The sequence below is a fragment of the Chroicocephalus ridibundus genome, chromosome Z (assembly GCF_963924245.1).
Source record: "Chroicocephalus ridibundus chromosome Z, bChrRid1.1, whole genome shotgun sequence".
In the NCBI taxonomy this organism is placed as follows: domain Eukaryota; kingdom Metazoa; phylum Chordata; class Aves; order Charadriiformes; family Laridae; genus Chroicocephalus; species Chroicocephalus ridibundus.
The window spans coordinates 11,535,916-11,557,009 of NC_086316.1; the positions used below are offsets into that span (position 1 = coordinate 11,535,916).

General features: G+C 36.6%; 1 protein-coding gene across 3 annotated transcripts in view; it reads right to left on the reverse strand.

The window, feature by feature from the left end:
* The window catches only part of SMC2 (structural maintenance of chromosomes 2), a 21,776-nt gene continuing 682 nt past the window's right edge, over positions 1-21,094 (reverse strand). The window contains exons 2-26 of one of the 3 annotated variants that reach the window (XM_063320109.1): positions 20,799-21,036; positions 19,751-19,900; positions 18,892-19,014; positions 17,895-17,933; positions 17,601-17,711; positions 17,378-17,422; positions 16,603-16,836; positions 15,769-15,918; positions 14,621-14,854; positions 13,594-13,753; positions 11,645-11,762; positions 10,750-10,888; positions 10,373-10,492; positions 9,843-10,047; positions 9,102-9,237; positions 7,957-8,081; positions 6,920-7,113; positions 6,492-6,635; positions 6,044-6,238; positions 5,295-5,495; positions 4,362-4,478; positions 3,353-3,397; positions 2,874-3,034; positions 1,865-2,012; positions 1-997 (exon numbers count right to left, since the gene is read on the reverse strand). In XM_063320109.1, the coding sequence (XP_063176179.1) occupies positions 758-997; positions 1,865-2,012; positions 2,874-3,034; positions 3,353-3,397; positions 4,362-4,478; positions 5,295-5,495; positions 6,044-6,238; positions 6,492-6,635; positions 6,920-7,113; positions 7,957-8,081; positions 9,102-9,237; positions 9,843-10,047; positions 10,373-10,492; positions 10,750-10,888; positions 11,645-11,762; positions 13,594-13,753; positions 14,621-14,854; positions 15,769-15,918; positions 16,603-16,836; positions 17,378-17,422; positions 17,601-17,711; positions 17,895-17,933; positions 18,892-19,014; positions 19,751-19,900; positions 20,799-20,966 (3,702 nt within the window). In that variant the 5' untranslated portion in view covers positions 20,967-21,036 and the 3' untranslated portion in view covers positions 1-757. Of the gene's footprint in view, positions 998-1,864; positions 2,013-2,873; positions 3,035-3,352; positions 3,529-4,361; positions 4,479-5,294; positions 5,496-6,043; positions 6,239-6,491; positions 6,636-6,919; positions 7,114-7,956; positions 8,082-9,101; positions 9,238-9,842; positions 10,048-10,372; positions 10,493-10,749; positions 10,889-11,644; positions 11,763-13,593; positions 13,754-14,620; positions 14,855-15,768; positions 15,919-16,602; positions 16,837-17,377; positions 17,423-17,600; positions 17,712-17,894; positions 17,934-18,891; positions 19,015-19,750; positions 19,901-20,798; positions 21,037-21,094 lie in introns of those variants that run through there. The other 2 variants (XM_063320110.1, XM_063320111.1) reach the window with 2 other exon arrangements.

Sequence of the window (21,094 nt, forward strand, 5' to 3'; positions counted from 1 at the left end):
GGAACTAGATGGTCTTTAAGGTCCCTTCCACCCCAAACCCTTCTAGGATTCTATGTTTGAGTTTGTCTGAATTTGATTATGACCATGCCTAAAAATATTTATATTTTCTCTTACCTCTACTGTTTAGAGTACAGAATTAAATAGTAAAACTTTGAGAAATACATCAGGAAGCTCAAAATTGAGAAAGTGTTTAATTCTAAGTAGGCACTATTCAATGAAAAACAGCGAGGCAGGCAAGCAGGTAGACATTCAGGTTGTTGTTTGATATATTTATTGCTAAAAACGTTAGTGCAGCAAATTACAAAACTTGGGAGCTAAAATTGTTGATTACTAGCTTTGTCCTTAAAAAGCAATTAATAGTAGCTTAAAAATTGGTATGCCACGTTTCTGTGGTATTCAACAAGAGACAAAGATGGCGTTTACACTTTTGCAACTGGTTTTCTGAACACTGTAAATGTGCAAGTCAAATCAGATTTTCCTCATTCAAAGTCTTCATTTCCTCCTCTTGAGCTTACAGAGCCACTGTTCATGCACATCTTTGTGTAAATGATGGAAATTACTTGTGGGACACCAACAGGAACAAATGCAGCCAGTTTAGCTAATAGCTTCTTGTGAATTTCAGTTCTTAATGATGTGTGGATACGAACTAAAAGCTAAAACATAAAAGACCCTTTCAAGGTTAAAAATACTTTAAAAAAAAAGGTTAAAATTAGGCAGTTTCTTGCTGGTCCACCTGTAGCCTGGGGACAGATAACAGTTAAGAAGCTGCTACTGCATTTGCAACATTGTAACCATTGGGGATGTTTCCCAGTTCTACACATCTTTTTTTGTCACGATTACGATTACGTCCTTTCTGGTATTTCTTAAGGGAAGATGCATTATCTCTGCCTTGAAACTGATTGTATCTTGCAACAGTGGATACCCCATCCAAAAACTTGGTCTTGTAGAGGACGTTTGCGTTGTTAAACATTCCATCCTTCAAGGACACCACAATAAACTAAAACAAATCAGAAAGCTTAATGTAAATTAAATGCTGCCATCCAAATAAAGACTTTAAACATTGGAAAAGGCTTCTAAAAAGAGGATTCCTTTTACTTTATTTGGCTAATATCTTGGTGGTAATTCTTCAAAAAAAATACTCTAAATGTAACTGAAGCCCAACAGAATGTTAATGTACACGATGTGCGCCTCTGTCCGTATCCCAGCGCCTGGTCTGGGATATAGGCCACAACAGAACGTCCGTTAGTGCTGCATCGACCACTGGAAAAAATGTTGCCATGAGTTTTGTAAGAATGCAGGATCTTTCATAGTCTACAGATACTGCTCGAGTTGTTTTACAATACTGGTAACAAATGTTCCCCCTCATCTGTCTAATAACTTGGAAAGGTCATGTCCTACCACCAAATAGAGGTAGGTGCTGCCTTCCGCTCAGAGTAATGATTTTCTTCAATTCTACAGATTTTTTTCATGCACAAGCCACAGTGGTACAGATGCTTTCCACTACTGCCTGGCTTATTTCAACAGAGTCAAAAATAAAATATTTTTAAACCTTGGGTTAAAGAACTCTAGCAAAAAAAAAAAAAAAATTATTCAGGATGTGGGTCATGCCTGAAATCGATCATATCACAGATATTCTTCCCTATTAGTCCCTGGTTTTTAGACACTACAGCAACAGCTTACGTTAAAATGTAATGCACTTAAGTTTCACAGTTGCCATATCATCTGCATAACCTCCAGTTGAAACAACTTAGAAACAACACATCTCTGGAATAAAATGCTTGAAGAGCTGAGACTCCCCAGGGGCAGGCTGCCGCTGAAAATAACAAAGCACAAAGAGATGATCACAATAGTTTCAAGATCATACCTGGGAGCGTCTGAAATGAGTATGAAGCATCTGCCCAATATTCTGGGTATGAGAGAGATCAAGGGCTGCATCCACTTCATCCAAGATGTAAATTGGGGCAGGTTTGAAGAGAAGCATGGACAAGATCAAGGACAAGGCCACCAATGATCTAATATAGAGAACAAGAAAGTTATGTTTTACCTTCTTGTTTGAGAGGCTTTGGCTTATGAAAACAATTGTTTGGTAGTAACAAAATGCTCTCTCAAAAGCAGATTCATGCTATAAGTTCTGAAGAGACAGAATGACAGCTTCTGCCACAACTTCTGATTTCAAAATGTGAAGCCTTCTGGCAGAAATGGCAAATGTTACATTTTTCTTTTTTTGGAAGATCAAGTTAGTTGGGTGATGATATTTAAAATTATACTGTTGCTTTACCTATTTTCAATTACGAGTTTTGCAGTGATGTTCTTCAACGTACAGTTCTCAAAGCATTCTGTCCTTCAGAAAGTTCTATGTCTCTGCCTCATGTCTTCCTAAATTCTGTTTCTACTTTTCAGTGTTAGATTTTTTCCTTAGAAGTTGCAAATAAGCACATACCCTACACAGTAGCTGTAATCACTGCAGAAGAAAACTGTCACTACTTTGACACCAGGGCAGAACTTGTCTATGTAGAATTTTTGAGATTGCAACTCAAAGGCTGGAGCATTTAATTCAATGGTACCTTTGCATTACTTAGAATTAAATGAGGTTTTCTCACCACTCAATTCATTTTTTGTCACTTCTCCATGGAGTAAAATTTTGTTTGTTATCATATACCAAGTAATGCATTGTTCTAAGTCAGACTCCTCTTTAAGCTGCACTGAATTATTAATGCTTTCAATATTAAGTCAGGTTGGAAGGAGACAGAGTCCCTGACTTGACCAGGGAAAAGATTCATTTTTTGCTTTTCTGAACTAAAATTAGCTGGACATGTGAACTATATACACAACTGCAATGGAAAAGAAACAAAAAACCCACAAAGTTTACCAACCTTTGTCCTCCACTGAGTTCTGTTAAGTTTTCCTTCCAGGTGTTTCCTAAGGCAACTTTGAACTCCAGACCCTCCAAGACATTCTGTTTTTTACAGGCTACGAGCGTAGCCTTGGCTCCTGGCAGAAGTGTTGAGAAAATGGAACCAAAGTCTTCATTCACCTAGAAGTCAGACCACAAAAGATGTATGTACATGCCTTGAATCAAGAGCACTAACAGCTAAAAACTTAGTGGTAAGCTGCACTATGGTCTAGCCATCTTTCCCAATTTAACCCAACGACTTCTTATGTCTTGAAGATTAGCACATACAGGATAGTGACAAAATACTAGCATATGGAATCTTTTATTTTCTCTTTACTGAAAAGAGAAGCAACACCAAGGGATATACATAGAGGACACCTTATACTAAGCATTTTAGAAGGATCAAATGAAAGAACTATTAGAAGGCTTCTTTATGCTATCAGCCAGGTTATGGCTTACCTCAGATTTATAACTGGTAATTTGTGATTTCTCCCAACTGAAGAACTATTAAAAGTATAAAAACCTTGTAAGAGGCACACACCGGAAAGCTCCCCACTCCTTTTCTTCCCAGGATTACTTAGGCAATGTCCAGGTACTGGATGGGACACAACTTTGTAAATGTAGATTAAGATTTCCTAAATCAAAGAATGCATCTGAGAATGCACTTATTCCACCACCCATGATGCTTTTACATATAATTCATTAATTTTTGCCAGACAAGATTTTGCAGTGAAAAGCTACCATTTTGTCAGCAATATCTTGAATATGGACAGTAATAATTAAAACCGTTTGTGAGCTATTTAATCTTTGATATAATGAATCTTCTCAATGGCCAAGAAGTACAACTTCTCGTGGTACAGCAGAAAAGAATGTGTCAAGAGTTTTCACGTAGAAAGAGGAAGGGAAAATTTTATACTTTTGTTACAGTTCACGATATGAGAGAACTAGTAAGAAGGCAGAGTGCTTAGACAACAGAAACATAAATCAGCTGTTGCTCTGTTCCAATATCACCTATCCTATCAGTGACAGGAACAGTAGCCCAGGTCCACAGCCCTACACCATATGGCTACACAGAACCAGAGGATTTTAGCTCTGGTCAAATATTGGCTTAAGGAAACAAAAAGAAAAATAGACTGTATCACTTCTGTCCAGCTTCCACGTGACAGACAATGATTTCAGCATGCCAGTAGCTTAAATTTCCTTAAGTTTTTGTGGACTCTAGAAAGGAATGGTCAAGTAGTTTTGCAGGTTTAACTGTATCTTTAAAATTCTCAGAGAAGTCATGTCTTGTTCTCAAAAGTGAGATGAAACAGGAGAAACAAAGTGGTTGTTTAATAATTTAAATAGTAGGCAAGGGAGATTAGTTCTGGAAAGAAACATCTTTTTCCCATGGAGATAAGCAAAACAGCAATCTACAATAAATCTGATCCTCTGCTAAAATGTGAAGATTACATTTCAAGTGTCATACCTTTTTCCAAGCAATATGTAAAGCTTGAGTTTTCTTCTGGTCAAGCTCTTCAATAGTTGCAAGAATTTTTGACTTGTCATTCTCTACAATTCTTTTTTTCTTCATTAAGTCATTGTACTAGTGCAATGAGAAGAAAAGATTCATTTCAATGAACTCTGTGCTCAAATACATTTTGTGCTAATCTTTCAGTTTCACTGCTTATTGGTTTTGTAACCATGAAATAGCCATTAATCACAAGATTCAGATCCAATGCATTCATTTAGCTGTATGCAGGATTTGAGTTTTAGGGTATTATTTACAAATTAATGCATTAGAATTTTCAACAATCATCAAAGAGGAAGACCAGTATTACTCTGAAAGTTGCACTTGAAGTTAATCATATTTCATTTGCCTTTCCATAGAAGAAAGGATGTTTCTGGAGGCTGATAGGAAGAACAAGCCACTTCTAATCATGAAACAGTACTAGCAAAGTTGAAGTGTCATTCAGTGGACAGTTTTGAGACAATCCTGGAATCCTGAAATAGCCTCAAGATACAGATGAATTCAAGACAACCCTGGAACACCTTCAAGTTACCATGCTTGAAGATGAACAGTTTTTTGATCTCCAACCTTTGATAAAGGATGTAATTCTCAGATAGTGTAATACCACAAAGCTTGCCTAATGCTGTTGCTGCCAACTTAGGATGGACTGGGGCAGGGAGGAATGAAATTACTGTGTTTACCATCCAAAGTCAAGTTTAGGCATAACCTACAAAACTAGTGCACAAGTGACTAGTTCAAAAAGGTAAGATTAATATAAAAGATCTAAGAAAAGCTTTCCTGCCACCTCATGAAGATTTAGTTTTATTTTTAGTGTATTCAGAAATAGAGCATATGAAAACAAAAAGCTACATTATGTACAACACCATAAAAGTTAAAGCACAGAATGTTTACCCTTTCCTCTGCCTCAGAAAGCATATTCATAGCTGCCATGTTCACATTCCTTCCCAGCTTCTCTTTTTTCTCCTGCAGCTTCTGCAGCTTCTGACTTGCTTCTTTAGGATTATTAGCTTTGAAATCATAGGCCGTGTTTGGCTGCCCAAAAAGTGCTTTCTCTGAAGCTATCCATTCATACTCTTTCAGCATGTTGGTCAACTGTAAACAAGAAGATACGTTAAGGCTTTTCCCCCCCCGCCTTCTCAAATGCAAATGAAAAATAATTAAAAAAAATAATCCTGAAATGACTCTGCAACACTAATCCTTCCATCCCAACGCAGCACAGGTGCATACCTTTACAATGCTTCATGTGATTTCCAAGACTCTAGATGAACCATGACTTTAAGAGAGCTTTCACACATCCCCATCACATTTACGCGGAATACATTTTTCTATATTTGGGCTAAGCCATTGTCACTAAATCTTGGCATTAGCTTCTTTAATTAGTTACCTAATTTGTCCCTACACTCAGAATGTTCTTCTCATTGATCACCTTCTCACTGTGATCTACTCTCTATTAGTCCGTACTGACAAGCTCTGTTAAAATTTACAGTTTCCACCCCCTCCTCCTGGGATAAAACTTTTCACATCAAGAGCTACAAGTATGACAGTGCTTATTAAGAAAAAAGGCTATTTACTTTGCATGTGGCAAGGGAAATAACTGTTCTTGGTCACAAGATGCAAGGAAAAACACAGTTCTGAAATACCTTGGTAGCAGCATCAGCACTCTCTTGTTGACGTTTGCCGATGCTGTGTTCTAATGCTTTAAGCTTAAGCTGTAATTCATTATTTTGTTCTCTGCATTTTTTTATCTCTGCAGATTTGTCTGTAATTGCTTTATCCTGTAACAAAATTACTTCCTTTTGCTTCGCCAGCTCCTTCAGTGATTTCTCTACAGATTTCTGAAAAGCAAATCAAACAGCCATTTATTTGCTTTGAAAAGCTGGTGTTAGTTGTTAGGAGAGAAGGACACAACAAGGAAGGAGAAAAAATTCACATGCAGTAACAAAGTCAAAGAATAACTAGCTAGGCTAAACAGAATTGAGTGCTGGCAAGAAAATCCAAACAATAAAATAGACATTATGATTTGAGCTTTAGGGAATCGTATCTTCAGTAACATCAACACAGACAACGAGACACAGTATTCACTTTTACCTTTGTCTGAGACACCTCAGCTGCCACAGCATTAACTTGCTCCTGGTAGGATTTGATGGCTTTACCTGCAGCCTCTACCTGTTGTTTATAGGAGGACTGTTCTCGTTTTAGCTCTTCAACTTCCAGAACTAAAGCTTCTACTTCCTAGAAAAATGTTGTCAAATTTGTTACAATTAAACAGAAAGAATTAAGATTCAGTTTGATGTAGTAAATGCTGCAGAAGATTAATAGTACCTGTTCTTCAGAAAGGTGGCAAATCTCACACGCACAAAAAAAAAAAAGGCATCAGCAATTTCTACGTCAATGACTACAGAGTAGTATATTAAGTTCCAAATCTGACAGTATTAAGGCTTCAGGAAAATCAAACTTTGTGATTGCTGCAACCACTTTTGACACTGAGAAAATAATCAACAAAGGTGAACTTTTACCTGCTGCTTTTCTTTCTTCTTTTTGCTTGAAGCCTCTGCCTTTTTCTTGGCATCATCTAATTTCTGCTGGGCATTTTTTAGCTCTTTTTCACGTTCTGCTTCTGCATTTTTCATTTTACTCTCTAATAACTTGTATTTATCTTCTGCTTTCTTTTGGCTCTCTTCAGTTTTCTTTAATGTCTCTTCACACTCGGCTGAATCAAGAAGTACAGTACTGAGATTGGGCATTGTTCTTTTCTTTACATTTACATCCTGAACTCCAATTGAAATAAATTAGTCTTTGCCTCTAACAGAAAAAAGTGGTTATATGTTTGCTAATTACTGAAGTCAGCTATTTCAATGATTACTTTAGGACAATGTGCTCTTGTTACACGTTACTGGTAGGGCACCAAATAGACAAACAGTCATTAAAATTAGTGAAAATACACTTCCCCTCCCCCCCCCTTTTTTTTTTGACAGGACCAAGTATATGCAAATCATATGATCAAGAAGTAATCAGAGGACTATCTAATAAGATACTACATCAATCCTAGAATACTATGTTTACACCTGTATCACTTGAGTCCATCATTTTCTTTACTTATTGCTGCATTTCCTTCCTTTTACATTTCTCCTTAGCTATACGAACAGTACTTCTTTCCAATGCCTTCTTGTTAGGCAAACTATTTATATTGCTAACCTTAAATATCTACACAAACAGGTGGCTTGGAAAAAACAAAGATTACTCAAATATGGGATTAAATCCATTTAAAAACTTCCCTGCAAATTTCCCTTTTCTCCTTTAATCATAAAGTATACAAAACACTTAACAAGAATATAACCTTTACTATAAGAGAACGACCAACCTTATGTAAGTCACCTCCATGCAAGTCTATTGTGATTCTGTATTTGTTACATATTCCAAAATATAAAGCTAGTATTTTCAAAGCTAAAAATATTTTTTTCTTCAGCAAAAATTCTGCTGCTCAAACAGACAAATATCCACCTCATTCTCAGAAATGAATTTTCACTTAAAAGATTAAAAACCCATTTGTCACCAATGGTTTTCTTCAGGGCAAGCAGCTCTTCCTCTTGTTTATGATAAGCACTTTGATGAAGCTTTGTTTGCAACAGCTCTGCTTCCTCAGATTTCATCTCCCACTGCTGCTTCAGTTGCCGATACCTTTGAAGACAGTAATGATATGCACTGCTATAATGACGTGTGTCCAGCACTTCCATTTCACAGTTGAAGTAAGTAGACACAGAAATAAGTAGATAAAGAAATACATAGATTCCCATTCTCATGCAAGATACAATGATGACCGTTGGATAAACGAGCTTAAATGAATTAAAGTCTGATATAATTTCTTTAACAACAATTGCGAAGTTTGTGGGTATGCAAGTTATTACGTATGCAAGTCCTGGTTATGTAGCCCCAATAAAGTATATTAAAAACTAAAAAATGCAAGACATGGAATTTGGCAACAATTCAGAGTTTTTCCAATTGGCAGCATGACAAATGCTAAGCTGAAATATTAAAGAAAAAATATGTAAAAGCAAAACTCATTTCTTCCATTCAGTCATATTTCTGGAAGTCTATTACAACTCAAAACAATTTGAAAAATAAATCCAGCTGGTAGATAGTATATTACACAACACTACCTCCTCAGGGGATTTTTACAGAACTGACTAACAATAGTTTAATATTCTTTCTTTTAAAAAGATTTTCATTAATTCAGTAGCTGAAAATCAAATACACTTAAAATTATTTAATTTAAATCCTTACAGCAATATCACTCAGATATCCCCTTTAGTTTATATTTTCTTGGGAGAAAAATAAGAGCTATCACAAACTGAAATTCTGTAGGGGTGTTACAAAATATGACTGGAACAGATCCATTCTTCAGTGGACTTCATGAAACTCTGGAAAATTTCAAGTGGTTTCAGGTAGACATTGTATGCTTTTTTTTATCTCTGTATTACCCAAAACAAAATTTTCTTGCATGTGTTCTCTAAAAACTAAATTTGATTGTTGATTGCTGTACTTACAAATTAAATTGGGGGTGAGGAGGGGGGAGGAAGGGAATAATTTTCTGCATATTACGTTCTCAACAGGGCTTATGCCCTCCAAAAATACTTCTTTATATTACATTTACTCAGTCACATAAGAGAAACGATAGACATTTCATAGGGCAAACCCTACTTTTCAGCAACATTCTTCAAACTTGCCAGCTCCTTCTCTACACTCTCAAGTTCAGACTCCTTTGTCTTGAGTTTTACTTCAACAACTTTCATTTCTTGAAGTTTAGACAATATTGGTGCAGCCTGTGAGGACGCACCTGTTCGGTTTAAAAAAAAAAAAACAAAGTCAAACTAATTGGAATTAGACATGGGGATTCATTCACCACTGGCAAACAGCACATTCTAAATGTTAATAAAGAAGCAGGCTGATGACTTGTTTTAGTTACAAAACAGAAAGGCAGCGAGGTTAAAGTTACAGTAGTTCTCAGTAGAGAAAGACAGTCTCATCTGCTACAGAATTTAGTTCTGCAGACTTTGAATACTACAGATGCATTTCTTCTGAAATCAACTAACTTTTCATAATTTATGAAATTACCTCAAATTAACTATGAATTACTTCAAAAAGTGCTTGAATTCAAAGTGTTTCTCCTCCCAAGAGGATTATGAGGATTACGTAGCCAAATAAGAATTTAGGTATTTAAAATCTAAACTACGTTATGAAAAAAGTTTGCCACTAGTTTTTTCTTAGTCTAATCAATTTTATTTCAGCTCAAGACTGACAAATCTTTGTTAAAACACATCTTATTATCTCCACTATGAGTCTAAACAAAAAGGTTGTTGTTCATTTGTACAAAGAACATGCAGAGCAGTAAACAAATCAACAGACACACGGTATTATTATATGAATAAAACCAGTAATTGCCTCCTTGCAGAGTGCCCTGGGGGTCAAACGTATCTCCATCAAGTGTAACACTTCTTGTCATTATCCTTTTGTCAAAGGTCACTTTCTTGGCCTTATCCATGTTATTACAGACCAATGTTGTTCCAAAGATGTAATCCATTGCTTTCTGCAGTTCAGGTTCATATTCAACTAGGGACAGGGCTAAATGCAAGTTACCATAACCAGCCTAGAAATCAAATGAAATGCAATTAGTATGCCTTAAATTGTAAGAATTTTCAAATTAAATTTCTGTCTTCTCTTGAAAAAAAAAAACACTTTCTAAAGACATGATTACATTTTAAAACAATTTCAGTTAAAAGTAGAATAATTAATATCCATTTAAACATTGTATAGCTGAAAGGATACAAAGGAAAAAAATAAAATCAGGACACCCTCAAGCCCTATAGAAATTATTATTACTATAACCATTAAGAAGCTCATGTTTTTAGCAAAGAAACAAAATAAAAAGGTACATAAGGAAAATAGTTTAAATGCTGTATTTATTTACATACCAAGGTTTGGGCCAACTTGACCGTGTCTTGTCCAAGACACCTGGCTGAAATTTTGTTCAGTGGAATGATGGTGTATCGACGCTTTAGTTCACCCATTTCTAAAAGCTTTTTGCCAGTAACCTCAAAGAAGAAAAGTTACAAAGCATACCTGAATATATAACTGATTTTGTAAAGTAAGACAACAGGGCACTGCAAGAGTTGCCAGTATATATATATTGTTGCCAGTAACCATGCATGACTCTCTTGACCTGATTTAAACATGTACATGGGTCCGAACCACCTCTTAAGCATTCACTAACAATGCACGTGGTCGCTAACCCTGAATTTCATGAGCTCACCTCAACATTCAGAGTTCTGTATTAAAATAATAAACATACCTCTGTGTCCACAACAATGTTATAGAGTTTCCCTCCAGCTGCCGCTTCTAAGGCTTTTGCTTTGGATAGATCTTTCACAGTGATAAGAGACACAACAAGGCCTTTCACATGGTTTGGATTCCAATTTTTTTCTGGATGCCTTAAAATAAATTTAAATTGTGATAATCACATGTTTGTTTCTCTCCCACACATCTTAAAAAATATATTTTAAAAACTAATACTGCTTATTATATTGGTATAAGAAGTTCTAAATTCTATTAAGAAAAAAAACACAGAAAATGGTTAAATTAAATACTTCAGGGCAAGAGACTTCCCAATAAAGAGTCAGTTACAAAGTCATTAGAAGAATGTCCTTCCTGATTTTGGTATAATTTGTTCACGCAATTTTCAATTGATTTTTACTATGGGTCCTATTATTAGCACAGCTATAGGAATATATGTTCAGACTGATTATTACATAAGCAAATAAACCTGGGGATACACATATTTGACTGGTGGAGACGGATACAATGACCTCCACAGAGCAAGTCTACTCACAGTTCTCAGGCGGCAATCTGAAAAGTAATGATTACATATTTTTGCAGTTTAGATCTTCGGATTCTACAGTTTTACCTACTGAAGCTGAGTTACGGCTTGCAAACACCAACATACAAAATTTTTAATTCCAGTGGTTTTGATAAGGATGCCATTTAAGAATGACTCTATCACTTTCCCTGCTGCCCGTTAATTCAGTTAAAATTCCCTGACTTGCCTCTCCTCCCCTGCCTTCACTTGCATCACAGGTAAGATAGTCATTATTCACTGGCACTAAAAGGAAAGCAACTCTTGTAAGCCATGCATAAAACACCCCAAAAAGCACTTTCAAGTGTCTTTTAGGATCACACTGAGATCTTACTTGTATTCAAACCGTAGATGAGGAAACTTTGCCATTAAGCGTTCGTACAATTCTTTCAGTCGGCTGATGTCACTAGTCAGCTCCTTCTTTTTTGCTGAAAGGGCTGCTTCTTTCTTTTCTTTAGAGTTGAACACAAACAGCAGATAAACATCCAGAGCACAGAAATCTACTAACTTAAAAACTGGTATGCTACACTGTCTATGTACCGATATGTAGAGAATACTTAATGAAAAGACATTCTAAAATTCTTTGTAAATTTCCAGTTTGGACAACTTAACACCATCACAATACCAAACATGCAAAGAAAGAGTTAAAAAGTCTAATGTCCTTCTCTGAGTGTCATTCTGGAATATCAGTTTACCATTTTCAGTAGCTTCTGCGACAAACATTATCAGGAATGAGAAATGAACTTTGAAAAGTGTTTTAAGTAGGAAAAACCAGGAAGAAATAGGGAGGTTGGTCTCTTTTTCCATCTAAATTTTAGATGGAATTTAAGTTTTCCATGAGACTTTAAAAGATTTGCCCTAAGTTTATAAAACCAAATTATTTTAAACTACTTTCTGTGGAAGACCAAGAACTTGCAGAGCTTTGACTACAGAAATTTCTTTGTGCATGAAAGCAGCACACTTGGTTTTTCAGTTCCTTCTGGTATTGTGTCCGACTGGGATGGAGTCAACTTTCCCTATAACTGCCCTCATGGTGCTGTGCTGTGTATTTCTGGTAGAATGGTGTTGATAACACACCAGTGTTTTGGCTACTGCTGAGCAGTGCTCACACAGCATCAGGGCTCTCTTCGACTTTCCCCTCTCACCAGTAGGCTAAGGGTGGGCAAGAGGCTGAGAGAACACAGCCAGGACAGCTGACCCAAGTGACATTCCATAACATACAAAGACATGCTCAGCAGTAACAGTTAAAAGAAAGGAGGATGGGATGGGGCATTCATTATTAAGATGTTTGTCTTCCAGACCAGCTGCTACACATACCAAGGCCCCACTTCCTAGGAAGTGACTGGACATTGCCTGCTGATGGGAAGTGGAGAGTAAATCTTTTTGTTTTCCTTTGCTTCTATGTCCATCAGAGCCAATGCCAGCCAGCTGCAAGAAAGACCTGCTGCTGGCCAAGGCTGAGCCCACCAGCAACAGTGGTAGCGCCTCTGGGGTAACGTATTTAAGAATGGATAAAAACTGCTGTACAACAGCAGCTGGTAGAAAGGAGTGAGAATATATGAGAGAAACAGCTCTGCAGACACCAAGGTCAGTGCAGAAGGAGGGGGAGAAGGTGCTCCAGGTGCCAAAGCAGAGATTCCCCTGCAGCCCAAGGTGAAGACCATGGTGAGGCAGGCTGTCCCTCTGCAGCCCACAGAGGTCCATGGTGGAGCCGATATCCACCTGAAGAATGTAGAGGATCCCACGCCAGAGCAGGTGCCCTGTAGGAAGCTGTGACCCCATGAAAAGCCCACACTGGAGCAGGCTCCTGGCAGGTCCCGTGACCCCGCAGGGGACCTATGCTGGAGCAGGGAAGAGTGTGAGGGAGTGGCAGAGGCAATGCATAATGAACTAACCACAGCCCCCATTCCTTGTCCCTCTGCACTACTTGACGGGAGAAGGCAGAGAAAACCAGGAGTGAAGCTGAGCACCGGAAAATGGGGGGTTGGGGGGAAGCTGTTTTAAGGTTTGGTTTTATTTGTCATTATTCTACTCTGATTTGATTGGTAATAAATGAAATTAGTTTACCCAAGCTGAGGCTGTTTTGCCCATGACAGTAATTCCTGAGTGATCTCCCTGTCCTTCTCTTGACCCATGAACCTTTCATATCTTCTCTCCCCTGTTCATTTGAAGGGGAGTGATAGAGTGGTTTGGTGGGCACCTGGCAACCAGACAACATCAACCCACCACATTTATATATTCCTTTTCAGATTTCCCCAGGATGCACTACAACTCTGTACAGACCTTCATAATTCAGCTCCTTCATTTGGCTCTCTAGTTTTTCTTTCATTTTTCTGACAGCTTCAAGTGCTCCTTGGTCTTTCTTGTAGCCTCCATCCATCTTTTTAACTTCAGCTTGTTTTGTCTTTAATTCTTGTTGTGCATAGTTCAACTTCATTTGAGTCTGTAAACAGTAAGGAAATATGGAACCAGAAGATCTTCAAAGAGAATCCTGCAGGTGCATTTAGAACACTGGCACTAGCAAGGTGCTCATATAATTTGTACAAGTTTCCACTGGTTCCAGAAATGCCAAAAAGCAGCCTTGGCTTTTAAAAGTAAGGGCACAGGTGATTTGGAAATAAAACCATAAATCATGTATTTGGATACAGTAACTCATATTAGCACATGAATAGAGTCTGAGAAGAAACATGGTAAAATAATGTGGGACGCAGCTGTCCTTGTTATTCTCCCCAAAAGTTTTTCATTAAATGAGACACGCAAAGTGCACTTTCAACTTTGAGAACTTAAATTCCACCGTGAGAACTGCCCCAGCAAAGGTTTCCTATCTTAAGGCGAAAGAAGTGGTGCCTGTTTCAGTCATGGGACTAGCACACAATTTAACTGAGGAGAAAACAGTTTCTTCTGAACTCTCCACTCAGTCTCAGGCATCTTTATTTTGATTCCATTACATTTTACTGTAGAAAGCTCTATAGAATGAATGCATATCAATCAAGCATGCAGTTTTCATTTCTTCCTATCTGTGACCATCAGTCACTTGAGTACTGCGAGTACTACTTTATGTCTCAAATGCCAGTTACTATACTTCCTCACAGCAGTGTTATAGCTTTCCCTATTCGTCTATATCTATGCAAGGATATATATATTATCAAAAATTCACCTTCATGCATATGCCAGCTTGTAAAACATATAGATCTGTAGATACTCTGCAAATCTTTTCACTGACCTTTCAAGAGTGTGCCATTTGGTTTTCAGACAATTTTCAAAAGAAGCAGGAAGGCTGGTATGAGAAAGGCAGAGTCTTTATTCTTACCTGTTTAGCCTCTGTGACTGCTTTGCTGATTTCATTTTTGCAGGCCATCATCTGCCCAGCAAGAGTAGCTGCTTCCCCATCGTCATTGCTGGACAAGCCAGCTGACACAGCATTAAAATGCTGTTGTGCTGCAGCTAAAGCATCTGCATCTTTTTCACTTGCTTCCTGTAAAGCATTAAGCTCTGACTCTATCTTCTTTACTTCTTTCTCCTTTGACACTAATGCTTTAGAATCCTTCAGCAAAACAAAGAATAAAAACAGAAAAAGGAAGAGAGAACTTGAGTCCCACTAAGTTTACATTCATGTTGTTTAGATGAGGAGCTAGAGCAGTTTCATCAACTACATTTCTATGGCCCTTTGTCAGATTTTGTGATCTTACAATTTGTCTTTGAATGTTTTCAAGTGTGTACTTGTGCCATAAGCGCACTAAAGATCTACAGAAAGGTGAAATACAGGAAGAGATGACAACTGCCCAAGAACTAGGAACTTTCTTCCCAATATCTAAAATCACAGAATCACAGAATGGTTCGGGTTGGAAGGGACCTTAAAGATCATTTAGTTCCAACCCCCCTGCCATGGGCAGGGACACCTCCCACTAGACCAGGTTGTTCAAAGCCCCATCCAGCCTGGTCTTGAACACTGCCAGGAATGGGGCACCCACAACTCTCCTGGGCAACCTGCCCCAATGCCTCACCACCCTTCACAGTAAAGAATTTCTTCCTGAAATCTAACCTAAATCTACCCCTCTTCCAGGGTAGAGTATTCTTCAGTGCGCCTTTTGCATTAAAAAAAACAAAAATCAACTGTCAAAAATATGCAATGCAGAAATTTCTCCTTTAATTTTATGAATACCACATGTCAAGACAGAATAATACTTTTGAAGCTATAAGGATCTCTCCTGAGCTTAACAGAGGGCTGGCAAACATGAAGAGTAGCACTTTCTTTGTATATGCATCACATTTGTTTCTAATGGGAATCTACTACCTATGCTGCACAAGTCAAACAATGCCCTTACCATTTGTTTCTGCTTTCCTGATGTAATTCCTGCCAATCATAGGATTTTTCTTATAATAGGTAAGAAAAAACAGCTGTCCCTCTCAAACTGACTTAATTTAGTGTTTAAAGAAAATTATATATGAAGATCTTACCTCCTGCATACTTTTTACCAGGTCTTCATACTTTTTCTCTTCACTTTTTAAGTTTTGCGTCTTGAGATCAAAGGCACTTTGTGCTCTAGTATGAACTCTTTGAATTTCTGAAAGTGCATCTTCCAGTGAACGGAGCGTACCACCAACTTCCTGTAATCAGAAATAAAAGAAATTTAATTCAGCCTAAGAAACTAATACAAATATTTGTAGTATTTCATCTTCCATTCACAGCTATATGTAGAAGAGGAGACAAATATCTGATCAAGCAGGCAGTTAAACTCCAATCAAAGAGGTTAGAACATCTCTTCCCTCCGAAATCCAAACTACCTTCAAGCCACCACTGAAGCTTGAACCACCACATCATGGGACACTGCCCCTGTACAACAGTGGCATTAAGGCATGACCCTATGGGCCATCCTGTATGTAACCAAATTTCCTGCCTCCAAAACTGAGGTCAGTACTGATTTTTGTTGAACAAGAGTATCCTACTTGAAGTGTATTTCTTTTAAGACATCAACAAAAAGGGACAAAGAAAAAATCTCTGGCAAAACTTACCACTGAATGCACAGAGTGGAAACATGAAGGCAAACAGTTTCTATTCTTCAGTTATTATTCATTTGCAGTGATTGGAAGTAAAGCATTTCAGACAAATAAAAACTTTAATTGGGTGTCTTTTAGACAATGGATAAGAATGACAATAAGCAGTGCATAATCTAAACAACCCACCAGAAGAAGATAAAAATTCATGGGTGTATTATCTGTAAAAATAACTTCTTTCTCATATAACTCCTTGTATTCTGATACTTAGACAAGCACAATTCTATTCTCACTTACCTCCTTCCTTTTCTTTTCCATCTCTGCTATTTCTTCATCAAGTTGTTTGAACTTCTTTTCACTTTCAGCCATTGATTCCTGAAGCTTCACTACATTAGCCTGCATTTCTCCTAATACTTCAGAGGAGGATACCCATGTCTTTTCAGCCAGAACAAACTCATAAGCTATACAGAGACGGCTTAAATGTTCTATTGCTCGTACGACTTTTTGGTATTCTAGATAGGATGATCGTTCCTGGAAACACACAAATAAAAAAAAAATCTCTAAAATTTGGTGGAAAAATAATGTTAAGTAGGACTGTTATAGAAATCTTCTAAGCACTTCTACTAATATTATTATTTGCAGATAAGATGAAGAATTCACCATGTTAAATAATATATTCAGTATTGTATATTGCAGGCCTGCTTAGGAAACCCTTACATTAAAAAAACACTTGTACAATTGATTGTATGGCAGAAATATCACTTCACTCAAGTTTTTTAAGAATTAAGATATGTTTTTATCTTCTGTTTTTATCTAGTTCTCTTGTTTTCTTCCTTCTCCCTACATTCCTCTCTAGGATTTCCTGGAAGTCCCAAATGACACATTTTATGTATTTGGACAGAATATAAAATTTATCCACGTGGAAAATATTCCACGAATGTTGAATATATTCTACATGTTGAAAATACTCTACAAATGCTGCTGTTTTAGCCACGACACACTAGTTTCAGGGTAGCTCAAAGCATTTTTTCAGTACTTTAAGGGCCCTACCACTCTTCTTATTTTTTGATACCTCTTTCAGTTTCTGTAAAGTTGGAGTGATCTCCTCGCTTAAGACCTGAAACACAAAACAGAACATTTCTATTAATATTTTTACAACTCTTTTATGTTTAAGCATGAATATCTAGTTCTGGGTGTAGAAATGAAATATTCTAAGAGTTAAGAAACAGACTGCACTAGTTATTCAGTTATCTTTAACAAATACAAAAGAAAGTATACTTTCCAACATGTAGTACCATTTGAATCGCTTTCAGTTTGCTTTCCTTCTTCTCTATGGTTTTTTGGACAGCTGTTTTCTTGCATTCATACATCCTAGTACCAGCTGCTTCTTCAATCATAGCTAAAAGCTAAAAGAAAGCAATGTGACAAGAAGTTGATGTTTCTTCTTATGTTAGATAGGTTCAACTCAGAGACGAGTTGAATAAACATCTCATCGCCCTCTGATATAATTTCCCTCCTCCCCCATTGATTCTTGTCATTCAAACCAAATCAGTAAAACTTCAGACAAAAAACTACTGCAACTTTCTTACCTCTGCTGGCTTCATATTTAGAACTTTGGTAATTCGTCCCTGGTGACAGAAGATAAAAAAAGAATGGTGGTTGTGTACCATGTAATATCAAAAAACCAAAACAAAACCCGCAAACCACCACCCCCCCCCATTTTCATACATTATATTATAAACTCAAACATGGGTTTTGGGGTGTTTTGTGTTTGGGGTTTTTTTGCTACAAGGATAATCTTGGTTACTCAACTGTTTAATTCTTGAAATTTCAAACAAGTCACTTCTTCAGGCAGCAAGCTTGAAAGAGCCTATAGTATTTTTTAATCTAGCATACTGTATATAGGCTTGTCCTTCACATTCCCAATTACATCTTAAATAAGCAATGCACGTATTTTGTTCTAGAGTCTTACTGAGTTGATGATGTGGAAAAAGCTCTTAATGATAAATTGGCTTTTTTGAGATTTAGCTCATATGTAACTAGGGGGAAGCAGAAGAGGTGCAAAACTTCCCCCCGCAATTTGGGACAGTTCCATTTGAAACAGTAGATCCTGCTCTGTTTTATTATTCTTGCAAATATTTCAGGGATTTGTCTAGTCCCTGTGTTGATATTTATAAGTGTCTTTTTAATTGGTCAGCTCTCAATTGTGACTAAAGAAAACAGGTATACTAACTTCATTCAAAATACTGTCTAACACGGAACACACATAATAAGAAAGAAAATCTCTGTCTTTTTAGCATTATAACAAAAGCAACACTTACCTGTTAAAGAGACAAAAAACAAAATAAAATTAGAATATGTTTTAGAAAAAGCTTGCTACATGAGGTCTTGTGCTACAAGACACATGTTTTAGGGTCAAGCTATGCTGTACTGCAAATCTTAAGTACTTAACAGACATTTGATTTTTACTTGATAAGAAGTTGCTTTTCTATGATTAGGAAATTAAGTGTTCTTCCACTATCTATCCTGCCTTAAACTTAGTGCAATTTCTATTCTTTTTGAATTTTATAAAGACAAACATAATACCTGCATAATGAGGAAGTGAGGGTTATTGACATTGAGTCCAACGGAACAGAAGAGATCGTGCACACGACTGTTGGAAGCATTCACACCATTGATAATATACTTATTCCTACCTCCAATGACAACCTGGATAAGGAAAAGAAATGGAAGAAACTTTAAGTGATTTAAAAATGACTTGACATTATGAGAATATAAATTATAATGAAGGATAAAAACTCTGAGCAAATCCCATGTATTGTATCTTTGCTTACTACACACACATATGCATACTACACAGAACATCAAACCAGGTTTTGTTGGACTGAAGATACATTTAAAATATCTAAGTAAAACATAAGAAGGATCAGTCACTGAGGGCACTATTGATAAGAAAATTTCCAAACTCCATAAGTTTTCACTTTTATTTTTTTTTAAACTTGGAAGAAATCTTCATCAGAAAGATAAAGGTTACTTTGCTCTTGGAGTCCAAATTTAACACATAGTTCAGATATTAAGAGGAAAATATCAAAGCAGAAGAAAAATCCACAAAATAGAAAATTATAATCTGCTTTAGGAACATTATCTTATAATTATTATGTTGCTGTGCAAGTCCATAGAAAACATTATCAATACAATACATTTAACAATATTAAACTAATTTGCCAAGTAATTCAAATTTTTTTTTATCTAGTATACTGGATCTACTTCCACAGTTTGTGTTACTAGAAGCATTGCCTCAGTTGCACTTCAGAAGCATTGCCTCAGTTGCAAAAACTCAGAGACTTTAAATATTACTGTTTTTTTTTTCTCTTCAAAAGTCACCCTGTTAAGCACGGTAAAAATGTACATAGGTTACTGAGCAATACAGATAGTAAAGACTCACCTGCCTAGTGATGATGATCTCATCACTAGCTTCAAATCCCAGTGGACTTACTTTCTTGTCAGAATTATCAAAGGTAATAGACACAGTTGCTTTACTAATTCCAGCTTGCCCATTTTTATAAACTAAGTCTTGCAAGTTGGCAGCTCGCACCTAAATCCATGAAACAAAGAAATCCATTTCTGAAAGAAATTCACTACACAGCTTTAGTGCACTATTGTAGGTTTTGGAAAAATCAATACAAAAAAATGCAGATCTAGCTGTAGATTTGAGTTTGTGTGAGACTGACATTTGGGAGCTGCAAGGTGCTGGTGTTGTAAAATTACAGGCAGAGTGTGCCAGTCTAGTTTTAGTGAGCCAGCTAATTGTTTCTACACGAGATTCCTGACAAAAACTGAATAGATGTTTAAAAAAAAAAAAGCCAGATGACTAGTTCAGTCACCAGTACATTTACTTAAAGAGTATTTATTATTCATAATGCAGTTCAGAAGGAAATAATCATAAAGTGTTCCTTGGATTTGTCTACAATTATGGGGGACAAGGGGGAGGGAATAAAAAAAATCACCTAAAGGCAGAGATTCAAAGTGATCTCAGAGCACACAATTTTTTTTGCAAGAGTAAAGCAGGTATATTTTAAACATACTTTAAATAGCAGGCATTGCATGAAACCCAGCTTTTTTTTTTTTTCTGATAAACCAGTTGGCCAAATTTTAAGACCCAACCCCGAAATGAAAAAGTTTATTACAAATAATCAAGTGGTGCCTTTAGCTGTGAAAGTTCTTTGGCTTGAGGCTGCTGCCTTTTAAGTGGATATTTTTAGTCTAATACTCTAAGCTGCATACTTTGAGTTACTGTAGTATATTGATGAAATTATAATTTAATCTTAAGGTAAGAAAGAACAAGAATGAATAAGACTAAGTTATATGTAACAAACTTTTTTTTTTATATAGAAGCACCATTTTAGGTCTTCCATCAGAGATTACTCATGAGAGTAATATGAAATGTTGCTGACAGAACAAAGACCTTTCTTAAATGCACCCTCTCTCTTTACCTGTGTCAGGTTATTGATTCCCAACAGGAAACAGACTGAGTCCAAGATATTGGATTTGCCACTACCGTTCAAGCCTGTAATGGCATTGAATAATGGGTCAAAGTCACGAATTTCCGTCCTCTGAGCATAGGACTTAAATCCTTCAAGAACAATTGATTTGATGTACATCTTCTTTGTGTTCCTCAGGGACTAGAAGTATTCCCCACAGAGCATGAAGAAAGGTGTCTGGATTATAACCCTACAGATTTAAAAAAAAAAAAAAAAAAAAAAAAAAAAAAAAAAAAAAAAAAAAAAGG